The 11,839-nt window shown below is 45.0% G+C and overlaps 1 protein-coding gene across 1 annotated transcript; it reads right to left on the bottom strand.

Moving 5' to 3' along the window:
* Positions 1 to 6,012: 6,012 nt before the first annotated feature.
* On the bottom strand, positions 6,013 to 9,535 carry LOC116557392. Its single transcript, XM_032286904.1, has 3 exons — positions 9,429 to 9,535; positions 7,405 to 7,481; positions 6,013 to 6,827 (listed from the first exon to the last, which is right to left on the bottom strand). Exons 1-3 carry the CDS (start codon positions 9,533 to 9,535, stop codon positions 6,019 to 6,021), a joined length of 993 nt encoding a protein of 330 aa, XP_032142795.1. The 3' UTR covers positions 6,013 to 6,018.
* Positions 9,536 to 11,839: the final 2,304 nt, after the last annotated feature.

An 11,839-nucleotide genomic window follows, 5' to 3' on the forward strand; every position in this document is an offset into this window, starting at 1 on the left:
TGCAAACTATATTTCTGCCCCTTTGTGTTTTATTTACTTTATTATCTTTTGCAATTTCCATCAGTGCCAGATAAACAAGGTTAGGAAAGGAAGGGAGAATGAAGAAAATTTTACTTTCCTCTTGGTTTGGAAAATATTCTCTAGAAAAGGAGGTTAATGCTCTCAGCTACTCCAAAGATCCTTAATAACACATAACGGTGAAGCATTTGCCACATCTCCTTCTCCAGTGTCCTGGCTCTCCTCTGGGGCTTCCTGCAAGGGTTAGGGTTATTCAATATATATCATGGACACCCCCTTTACGCTGATCTACTCTAGAACGGAGCAATAATTCCAAATTCCCCTACTTAAGTGCCAGGGTTCGTCCCACAGACCTCAGCTGCATGCCAGATGAATAAATGCACTCACACACAGAATACAGTGAATGAGTGAGCTATGGGGTTGTGAGCCTCTCACAGAGAGAGATGGCAGCTACACGACACTCACTAGCCCGCCCTCTCCTTATTCATTCAGTATAGATCTAATAACAGAGGCTTTAAGTCAACACACTTGTAGAGAAAGATTAAAGGCCAGGTTTTGATGCCTAAAGCAAATACCGTTAGTTGATAAAATCCTTGCTTAACCTCCCTCCCCCCAACCCCCTGACCCCTGAGAGGGCCATCAGGCTGAAAGGTTAGTTTTAAGACTGCATGAGTAAACAAGTTACGTAAACTTCTCCACATACCTTAGCTATTTGCTTTTCTTATTAACTAAATGTAAAGGAGATTAGGCTGCCTTCAGTCGAAACTTCTACTGAAACTATGAAAAAAACCTTTAGGCCTTCTAAAAGGGTTTGAGACTATATTCTATAACTTTCTCTACTGTTTTTCCCTTAATATTTTTGCCACCATCCTGAGTGAATTCCTACACTTAAGGGCAAGGCCAGGACTTGGAATGAGTTTCCCAACAGAGCCTGCCACTCACTGGGTCCTTTGTGGGAATCAGCACAATGGAGAAGGCTAAGTTTTATGGACTGAATTGTGCCCCTCCTCCCAAAAATCTTATGTTGGAGCCCTAACCTACAATGTCTCAGGAGAGGACTATACTGAAGATAGAATGATTAAATTAAAATGAGGTGATTAAATCAGAATAAGGTCATATGGGTGGGCCCTAATCCAAAATGCATGTGTCCTTGTAAGAAGAGGACATCTGGACACACAAGGAAACATCAAGGTTGTGTGCACACAGAGGAATGGCCACATGAGAACACAGCAAGAAGGCAGTCATCTGCAGGCCAAGGAGAGAGACAGAAGAAATAAACCCTGCTGATGCTTTGACATTGGACTTCCAGTCTCAAAACTATGAGAAAACGAATGTCTGTTGTTTAAGCCACCCAATCTGTGGTACTTTCTTATGGCAGCTCTAGAAAACCAACACACCAAGCCATAGTGAGAAGTTGAAAACCTTCCTCTAATTTGCAGTGAGTGAAAGTAAAGGTGAGAAAGATGGTTGTGAATAGGTCACTATCTTAGTCCATTTTTGCTACTATAACAGAATACCATAAACTGCATAATTTGTAAACAGTAGAACTTTATTTGGCTCATGGTTTTGAAGGCTGGGAAGTCCAAGATCAAGAGGCTGCATTTGGTGAGGGCCTTCTTACTGTGTCATCCCATTGGCAGAAAGTGGAAGGACAAGAGAATATGTGCCAGAGAGAGCAAGCAATCAAGAGAGCTGAACTGACTTTTATAAATAACTCACTCTCATGATGACTAACCCACTCCTAAGATGGCAACATTAATCCATCCATGAGACCAGGAGCCCTCAAGATCTAATCACCTCTTAGGAAGGCCCATCTACCAAGACTGTTGCCTTGGAGATTATGTTCCAAACCTATGGGCTTTGCAGGACACATTCAAATCATGAAATGCAGCCACTAATGAAACTGAACATAGGGCTGGATTTATGCATTCAGAACACATTTCCTAATGACTCACACTGTCGTGAGTAGCATTGAGTGAAATATAGTCTCTACTCTTAAGCAGCTCATGACCCAGCAAACCAATAATCAGAGTGTCTTGAGAAGTGCCACCAAAGATAGAGGTAAACTGGAGAAACTATAGGAGAAGAGAAGAGGAGACCAAAAAGACTTATGAGAAGAAACCACACTGCTGCTGAAGTCTGAAAGAAAACTGGGTTCCAGTTTGGAAGAAAAGAGGAACAGCAATCCAGGCAACAAACAAACATATGCAGAGCTGTGTGGACTTGTGACAGCATCATAAATTTAGAGACTTGCAGGTGTGGCTGGAGCAATGGGACCTGCAGGAGAGAGAAGGGGGATAGGATTAAAAAGAGGCGGGGACCAAATCCAGAAGGGCCTTTTGTGCAGATACTGTCATATCTAGCCCTTATTCATTCTCCCCATCTTCCTTATAGGAAAAAAAAATTGTGCACGCACACACACACATACACACAGAAAAAAAAATCCACTGCTTAGTATTTATGTTTCCTGTCTTCCCTTGCTGTTAAGGCAGCTGTGAAAACAGTTCTGGCAAAAGTGCAAGTCTACTGGGAATTTCTAGGAATGTTCTGCTTTCCTGATCGGAAGCCATCTTCCCTTCCCACCGCATCTTCCTACCTGGAATGCAGTTTTAGGGTGTACCTGGGTCCTTGGTAACTTCTTCAAGCTGTTGTTCCCTGCTCTGTACTATTCATTTCTGTTTGGTTAAGCTACTGTGTTTAGGTTTTTCTGTTACCTGTAGCCAAATACAATCCTGATATGACTGGTTTCATAGGAATTCAGGTAAAGAAGCTGTGAGAACATGATCACCCACTCTGAACAGAGGTGGTGAAATGAAGTCTTCACAGGTAGAAGTCAGAAACCAAAGTCCTGTCTTGTCTGTAAAACTTCATGCAATGAAACTAGAGGTGACAGGTCACAAATTATTAAGAAAGCAGAATCAATAGGATTTGGTGATTAATTGGAGGTGACCTATTAGGAATTATCATCAAGAGATGACTTTTCTCTCCTTCTAAGTTCCTGAACTATAAATTCCACTCTCCTCCTCCTTGTTTTTTCCAACCCAATGTTTTTTCTTTCTTCCAGCATTTTCCAGTCCCCATTTCAAGAAGCTGGCCAGTTTTTAATGTGTCTTTGTTCAGGGACATTTATGTAGTTGGACCTAAAAGAGATGTTGCACACGATAGTCCCCTCTCCTGGCTTTTGTTTGGAAAAACCTGTACTTGTTTTGGGAGTGTGCTGGTCATTTTCTAGGGACAGGAGACTAACCACTCACTGCCTTCAAGCAAGGAAACAAACCCAATGGGAGAAGCTAGAGGGATTTGCTGAGACTAAAACAGGGGATGAGGGACTATAGCCTCCTCTGGTGTTCCCAGCCTCAGTGACAGGCCCCAGCAGTGGTGCAAGCTGCTAACCTGGGACTCGCCTTGACTCATTCTTCTCCAGTATTTCCTCCCACATTTAGCCCATCACCTACTCCTTTCTATTTTATTCTCTGAATATCTCCTGTGTACCTCCATTTCTTTTAAACTCCACTGCCACAATCACCCAACCATACTCCACAAAATGATCTTTTCAAATTTGGAGTATTTATAAAAGTATACAAATATTTTAATGGCCTCCTTTTGCTCTTAGACCCCATCTCTTCTAATAAAAAATAAATAAATTTGTCCAGGCATGGTGGCTTATGCCTGTAATCCCAGCACTTTGGGAGGCCAGGGCGGGTGGGTCACCTGAGTTCGGGAGTTGGAGACCAGCCTGACCAACATGGAGAAATCCCATCACTTCTAAAAATACAAAATTAGCCAGGGATAATGGCACATGCCTACAATCCCAGCTACTCAGGAGGCTGAGGCAGGAGAATCACTTGAACCCTGGAGGTAGAAGTTGCTGCGAGCTGAGACTGCACCACGGCACTCCAGCCTGGGCAACAGGAGCAAAACTTCATCTCCAAAAAAATTTAAAAAATAAATAATGAATTTTTAAAAAGGAAAAGTCAAAGAACACATTTATATAGCCAGAATATTCCAGTGAATGTACAAATACAGGCAACACTCATTTCCTCCACAGTTGGGGAAGGAAGACAGTTATACCTCTGCTGAACAGGACAGAATTTGCACGTCTATAGCCAAGAAGTGTTAAAATGTGCTTTGAATGAAGAGAACCCCCAAACAGGCTTTGTGTGAGAGCATGGCTGTTTATTCACCCAGGTGTAGATAGGCTGAGTCCGAAAAGAAAGTCATTGCAGGGTGGTGGGATAGGAATTGGTTTTACAGGTTTGGGGTAGGCAGTGGAAAGTTACAGAAGTTACAGTTCAGGGCAGTTTTTGCAAGCTGGGAGGGTGTTGTAGGGTCTGGAGTCATAAGGTTGACCAAGGTCGGTTACAAAGTCCAGTTGCTTTATCAGTTGAGACAGGAATAAAGAACAATAGAAGAAAATCTCAAAGTTAATTAGGCGCCACAGGGGTTGATCATTCTTCCCCTTTTTGTGGTCTTCCAGTTACTTCAGACTTTCTAGTTCCAGGAACTCATCTGGAGCGTACATGCAGGTCACAGAGGTTACCATGCCATCCATGGTGCGGTCAGTTGGCCTAAAAGATCTTACATTCCTTTTTATACTAGTAATATGAAGGACAAAGAAATGAAGAGTGGAGGGCAGTGGAATATTAGGAAGGCCAGCAGGAGGGGTGATGGGGCAATGTTTCTCAGGGTTTCTTTGAGCGGGATTTGGGGTGGCATGGAAACCTAAAAACGGGAAAGAATTTAGACTGCTCAGGACAAGGGGTGATATTGTAGGGCTGTTAGAAGGAGCATTTGTCGGCCGGGCGCGGTGGCTCAAGCCTGTAATCCCAGCACTTTGGGAGGCCGAGGCGGGTGGATCACAAGGTCAAGAGATCGAGACCATCCTGGTCAACATGGTGAAACCCCGTCTCTACTAAAACTACAAAAAATTAGCTGGGCATGGTGGCGCGTGCCTGTAGTCCCAGCTACTCAGGAGGCTGAGGCAGGAGAATTGCCTGAACCCAGGAGGCGGAGGTTGCGGTGAGCCGAGATTGCGCCATTGCACTCCAGCCTGGGTAACAAGAGCGAAACTCCGTTTCAAAAAAAAAAAAAAAGAAAGAGCATTTGTCATATTGACTGATTGGTTATCACTTGTATACAATTCTGTAGGAATTGAGAGATTAGTTGGAAAAGGCAAGGTCTGAATAAGAGAAGAAGAAAAATAGGTATAAGGGGTCCTGCTAATGGAAGGAGCCATGATACCCAGTTAGACAGTGGCCAGCTAGGTCCTGAATAATTATTTGCCTGATTAATGAGCTTTTGGGCCCTGTCTTTAAGTGTTTTGATGGTGTCATATACAAGGCCAAATTGGTTTAGATAAAAGCAGCATTCTTCATTTAGGAATAGGCAGAATCCTCCTTTCTCCGCAGTCAATAGATCAAGGCCTCAGCAATTTTGGAGGACAACTGCAGCCAGGGAATTAACTTGGGCTTGAACAGACAGTATTTGAGCTATGTCTGAAAGGCTGGTGGAAAAATCATTAGAGAGACAGCGGAGTGTGGTGATGGAAGTAGTAAGGCCTGCTGTGCCTGTCCCAGTTGCAGCAGTGGAGACTCCTAATCCTACAAGCAAGGGGGTTCATGGAATGACTCTTTTTTGTCATGTAGGAGTTACAAGGAGGACAGGGAGGTGTTTCTTTCAGTGGGCAAACTGGATTTGGGGAGCAAGGAAAATTAAGGTACAGGTGCCTGTCCAGTTGGTAGGAAGGCAGAGGTAGGTGGAAGAGCTACAGAGGAAAAATAAGTCCTTGGCTGAGGCAGAACTGGAAGTGTAAACTGAAATGGTGAGAAAGTGTTTTTGGGGGCTGGGGTTTTGTACCCAGATACCGAGGGAACCAGCAAGGGCCATGGCTGTTAAAGGTTGTAGTGGGATTTGATAGGGTCATTGCGTGGAAGGAGAAGTAGCGGCAATAGGGAAAAAGATGCCTAATGAAAGTGGAAGGTATGTTATGTTTATACAGGGTTATTCTTTCACTTTGGGGATACGGGTGACTTTAAGAGAAGCAGGGGAGAGTACTTGCGACTTCCAGGAGCAGGCGGAGGAGTCAGGCTGATTATCTGATGGACACAGCTTTATCCTGGAATGATGGACCCACTGGGGAGGGTCTTGTAGATGGACAGCGGTTGGGGTGCTGTAGAGGACCAGGAAGGTTCCTGTCCACTGAGGTTGCGGAGACCGAGGGGTTAGGCTTTTGACTAGGACTGACCTTCCGGGTAGGGTGTTTTCACATGGCCGGGTATCTGAAGTGGGTAAGAGGAAATTAGCAGCCTGGCGGATTTCATGTCTGGCCTGTTGGAGGACTGGAAGATAGTCACCAAGAGGACTGGTGTCTGGAATCAGGTTAGACCCAAGCAGAAATGTGCAGCCATATAGGAGTTCAAAGGGGCTATACCCTGTGGGTTCTTTAGGAGTGGCTTGAATCCTGAGTCCTCTGCAGTGGATAACTCTGGCCTTGGCTGGGAGGAGAGCAACCTTAAGGAGGGCCTTTATGAAGGGGGCATTGATAATAGAGGACCCCTGTGTGGTGTGAAAACCTCTTTCTGCCCATATGGCAGCATGGTGGTGTAGGATGTGGAAGGCATATTGAGAGTCAGTACAGATATTAACGTGTAGTCCTTTGGCAAGAGTAAGAGCATGGGTTAAGGCAATCAGTTCAGCTTGCTGAGAAGTAGTGGAAGAGGGGAGTGTGGCAGCCTCAATAATAAATGAATAGGATACAACAGCACAGCCAGCTTTGGCTGTGCCAACCGACTGGGCTTGAAGGAACTGCCATCAATAAACCATGTGTGGTCTGGGTCTGGACTAGGAAAAAGAGAAATATGGGGAAATGGGGAGGATGCTATATGGATTAGGGAGATACAGACATGGGGTTCAGGGTTTGTGTTGTATATTACGTGAGGGGCTGGGTTGAAGTCAGGTCTAAGAGCAATGGTTATGTGGGGGTTTTAATAAAGAGTACATACAGCTGGAGAAGGCGAGGGGCTGAAAATAAGTGTGAGGTGTAAAGAGGAAACTAAACTTTGGAGGTTGTGAGAGCTATAGAGGGTAAGTGGAGCATAGCCTGTGATTTTAAGGGATTTTAGGAGTATTACAGCTGCAGTTAAGGAGGCAGACAGTTTTGCTAGGCTATCTTGGCCTAACAGGGGAACTAGACAAGCGGGGATGATTAGGACAGAATGTGGAAAGGAGTGCTGGCCTAACTGACACAGGCTTGGGGAGTTTTGAGAGGCCTGGAGGCCTTGCCGTCAATTCCCACAGCAGTTATGGAGGCCAAGAAGACAGGTCTCTGAAAAGAAGGCAGCGTGGAGTGGGAGGCCCCTGTGTCGATTAAGAAGGGGATGGACTTACCCTCCACCGTGAGAGTTACCTGAAGCTTGGCATCCGTGATGGCCCGGGGGCCTCTGAGAGGTTTGGGCAGCATCAGCCTTCAGCCAACAAGTCACAGTGACATGAGTTGGACAGTCCAACTCCAATGGCGCCCGCATAGACAGGGCAGGGCTTAGGAGGAATCCTGGGCTGTGGGCATTCCTTGGCCCAGTGGCCAGGTTTCTGACACTTTGAGCAAGGTCAGGGAGGGCACTTTGAAGTCTTTGTGAGCTGGTGGTATGGCTGGGGTTTGTCTTATGGCAGAGGCAAGCATTTATAGTTCTGAGATGCACTGCTGCCAGGCAGCTTCTTCCCTATTACTGAACACCTTGAAGGCGAGATTGATTCTGTTGTGGGGTTTGAGAGCCAGATTCTAATTTCTGTAGCTTTTTTAATGTCGGGGCTGATTGGGTGATAAAATGCATATTAAGCATTTTTCAGGGGTGAGAGTAGAAGGATGAAATTTAAGTCACTCCAGGTAGGATTATAGGACTGGCTGAAGTATTGGAACTCTTGTATATATTTAATAGGATCTGATGAAAAGGAGCCTTTACGGTCAGGTAAAGAGAAAGAAACATGCATTCTAACTATGACATTGGCTCCAGCCACCTCTCGAAGGGGGAATTGTTAAGCAGGGGCAGAGGAGTTAGCTGTGGGACTAAACTGTAAGCTGGACTGGGTATGAGGTGGGGAGGTAACAGGAGGGGCATAAGGAGGTGGGTTGTGGGCAGAAGAAGAGGAGGGAGACTTGGGGGGTGGGGGTTGGCCTGGATTAGGGCCTGGTTTAGACAGGCGGGAGGAGAAAGGTGGGAAGGGTTGATGGACAAGGAAGATTCTGAGTTACTGGTGGAGGTAGGAGGGGTGGGCTGAAGGGAAAGAAGGAAAATTTGGGACGGGTTACATTGAGAGCAAAGATTAGGGAGGGTTGGAGTATAAAAAAATGCCTGGACATCAGGCACCTTAGACCATTTGCCCATTTGTAGACAAAAATGGTTTAGGTCTTGCAGAATGAAAGAATTGAAAGTGCCGTTTTCCGGCCATTTGGAAGCACTAATTTGTATGGAGGCCAGGCTGTGTTACAGAAAAAAATAAGACAGGTTTCAGATTGGGCGATAGTTGAAGAGGTTTTAGGCATTTTAGGATGCAGGCTAGAGGTGAAGACAGAGGAATAAAGGCCTGAATATTGCCTCTGGCGAAGGAGGTAAGTTTTAAGGAGAGAAGTCAGGTAGAGACGAGGGAAGGAGCAAGCAGCTACCAGGGTTTTCAGTAGGCGTCCCTGAAAACCTGGGCTGTAATGTGGTGAGTGATCAAGGCAGGTGTCCCGCTATTGACCAGAGACCAAGGGAAGACTGTCTTAGTCTGTGACTAATGTTGAAGTTTTTGAGCGAGAGGGAGAGACTTGTTTCCTCTGTCTCTATATGGATAAAGAGTATCTCCTTTGTCTCTACTAGAAGGAAAAAGATTTAAAGAAAAAGAGAGAAAGGGAGAGATTTATCTCCTTTTCTCTAAAGGAAAAGAGAGAGAAAGAGGGAGAGATTGTTTACCAGATCTGAAGGTGGCAAGAGAACTGTTCGGCACACTAAGCATGAGCTGCTGGTCTCGTCTGATGTGTTGAGGTCTCAGGTGGGTCTTTTCCCAGGGTGGGGTGGGGACAGGGGCTGGTATCCCCAAAGGAGTACCACTGTCCCCAGTTTTGGCACCAAATGTTAAAACACGCTTTGAATGAAGAGACCCCCGAAACAGGCTTTGTGTGAGCAACATGGCTGTTTATTCACCTGGGTGTGGGCAGGCAGGCTAAGTCCAAAAGAGAGTCAGAGCAGGGTGGTGGGATAGGAGTTGGTTTTATAGGTTTGGGGTAGGCAGTGGAAAGTTACAAAAGTTCAGGGTGATTTTTGCAAGCTGGGAGGGTGTTGTAGGGTCTGGAGTCATGAGGTTGACCAAGGTTGGTTATCAGTTGAGGCAGGAATAAGGAACAATGGAAGAATGTCTCAAAGTTAATTAGGTACCGCAGGGGTTGATCACTCTTCCCCTTTTTGTGGTCTTCCAAATACTTCAGACTTTCTAGTTCCAGGAATTCATCTGCAGTGAACATGCAGGTCACAGAGGTTACCATGCCGTCCACAGCACAGTCAGTTGGCCTAAAAGACTTTATAAGGACTATTTTGCATTTCTATTTGTTACCTATAAGGTACAGTGTTGTACAATAGCTCCCAAGGAATTAGAATCTGCCATGTGGAAAGGTAGGCTATAGTTTGCCATTGAAGCACATATTTTCCTCTACACATACGTACAACAAAGCATTAAGGCTGGATGGCCCCAAGTTAAGGAGAATCCACTGTGTCTGCACAGACTTTGTGTAGTCTAATCAGGATGCTTTCTTGGGTATCCTTCAGAACTTTGTTATTTATTTATTTGTTTTTGAGATGGAGTTTTGTTCCTGTTGCCCAGGCTAGAGTGCAATGGCACCATCTTAGCTAACTGCAACCTCCCCCTCCTGGGTCCAAGCAATTATCCTGCCTCAGCCTCCCAAGTAGCTGGAATTACAGACATGTACCACCACGAATGGCTACTTTTTTTTTGTATTTTTTAGCAGAGACGGGGTTTCTCCGTGTTGCTCAGGCTGGTCTTGTGATCTGCCAACCTCAGCCTTCCAAAGTGCTGAGATTACAGGCGTGAGCCACCTTGCGTGGCTGTCCCTCAGAACTTCTATCTGACATGATCTGATAGATGTAGGAAAACTGAATAGTGCCCTGACATTTCCGCTAAAGCATTGTATTTATTCCCCAGGCAGCAGCAAGGCATGGACTTCTTTGTTCCAGACTTACTTATTTTTTTAAACAGCTTTGCTGGGGGTATAATTTACATACCATAAACTCATCTGTTTTAAGTGTACAATGCAATGATGGTTAACAAACTTACAGACTGTGTTTATCACTGTAATCTAGTTTTAGAATATTTGTGAATATTTATATAATCCTAAAGAGAACCGTCATGCCCATTGGCAGTTAACTCCTGTTCCCACTGCAGCCCCAAGGCCATCATCACAAATGTACTCTTTTTTCTCCATAGATTTGTCTTTTCTGAACATTTCTATAAAAGGGATCATTCAGTGTGGTCTTTTGTGCCTGGTTCCTTTCACTATAATTATTTTCAAGTTTATCTATGTTTTAGCATTTACAAATCATCAGTCCTTGCATTTCTGAATAAGTATTCCGATAGAACATATTTTGTTTCTCTATTCATCATCGGATAGATATGTGGGTGGTTTCCACTTGTAGTTATTATGTATAATGCTGCTGTGAACATTCATGTACGGATCTTTATGTAGAAATGTGTTTTCATTTCAGTGGGGTAAATACCTAAGAATAAAATTGCTGGATCATATGGTAAACATATTGCTTTAAAATGTTGGTTTTGGGCCGGGCGCGGTGGCTCAAGCCTGTAATCCCAGCACTTTGGGAGGCCGAGGCGGGTGGATCACGAGGTCAAGAGATCGAGCCCATCCTGGTCAACATGGTGAAACCTCGTCTCTACTAAAAATACAAAAAATTAGCTGGGTATGGTGGCGCGTGCCTGTAATCCCAGCTGCTGGGGAGGCTGAGGCAGGAGAATTGCCTGAACCCAGGAGGCGGAGGTTGCGGTGAGCCGAGATTGCGCCATTGCACTCCAGCCTGGGTAACAAGAGCGAAACTCCGTCTCAAAAAAAAAAAAAAAAAAAAAAATGTTGCTTTTATTTTTATCCAGGTCTGGCGAGGTCAACAGATCAGGAGATGACTGCCCTTGAAAAGACAGCCTATCACAGTTCCGAAGAGGAGAGGGTGTGCTTCACCATGCCGGGCCACATGGTGGAGCAGCAGGGTCAGTCGGGGCAGCGGGAGCAAGAGCCCTTATTCTGGTTTCCACAGGAAGGAACAGGTGAGCCCAGGTAAACAGGTTTAGGACTGGCCCATTTGAACTGTACTCTGGGACATAGGGAATGTTTGTAATTATCTGGCACCCAGCCCTGAGATGACTAGGGCAGGGCAATAGTGGCAAGATGTGTGAGAGCTCGGTTTGAGGAGGTGGTGAGGAAATAGGCTTAGGATTCTTTGGTTTGCACATGAAAGGTGAGTTGTTTGTGATCTCTAGGTGTTGGCTGGTCCTGGGAGGCGCAGTCTCCACAGGGTCTGTAAGGCGCCTGATGTCAAAACATGAGAATAAAAAAACATGCTTAGTACACATGTTTAACTTTCTGAGAAACTGCCAAATTGTTATCCAAAGTAGCTACAACATTTTACTTTGTCTCAGCCATGAATGAAGATTCTATTTTCTCTACATCTTCAGGAACAATAGTTACGGTCTGTCTTTTCAATTAAAGCCATTCTAGTAGGTGTGAAATGGTGGCTCATTGTGGTTTTAATTTGCAAGTTTGCATTTC

The sequence above is a fragment of the Sapajus apella genome, unplaced genomic scaffold (assembly GCF_009761245.1).
Source record: "Sapajus apella isolate SASKATOON/1434 unplaced genomic scaffold, GSC_monkey_1.0 scaffold1, whole genome shotgun sequence".
In the NCBI taxonomy this organism is placed as follows: domain Eukaryota; kingdom Metazoa; phylum Chordata; class Mammalia; order Primates; family Cebidae; genus Sapajus; species Sapajus apella.

Bases quoted from the DNA above. Each gene is read 5' to 3' on its own strand.
- LOC116557392 (XM_032286904.1), bottom strand. From the start codon at position 9,535: ATGGTAACCTCTGTGACCTGCATGTTCACTGCAGATGAATTCCTGGAA. The intron at 7,482-9,428 runs GTACCTAATTAA...TGTTGGCTGAAG, and splicing joins AAGAGTGATCAACCCCTGCG to GCTGATGCTGCCCAAACCTC. The intron at 6,828-7,404 runs GTAAGTCCATCC...TGGTTTATTGAT, and splicing joins GGTAACTCTCACGGTGGAGG to GGCAGTTCCTTCAAGCCCAG.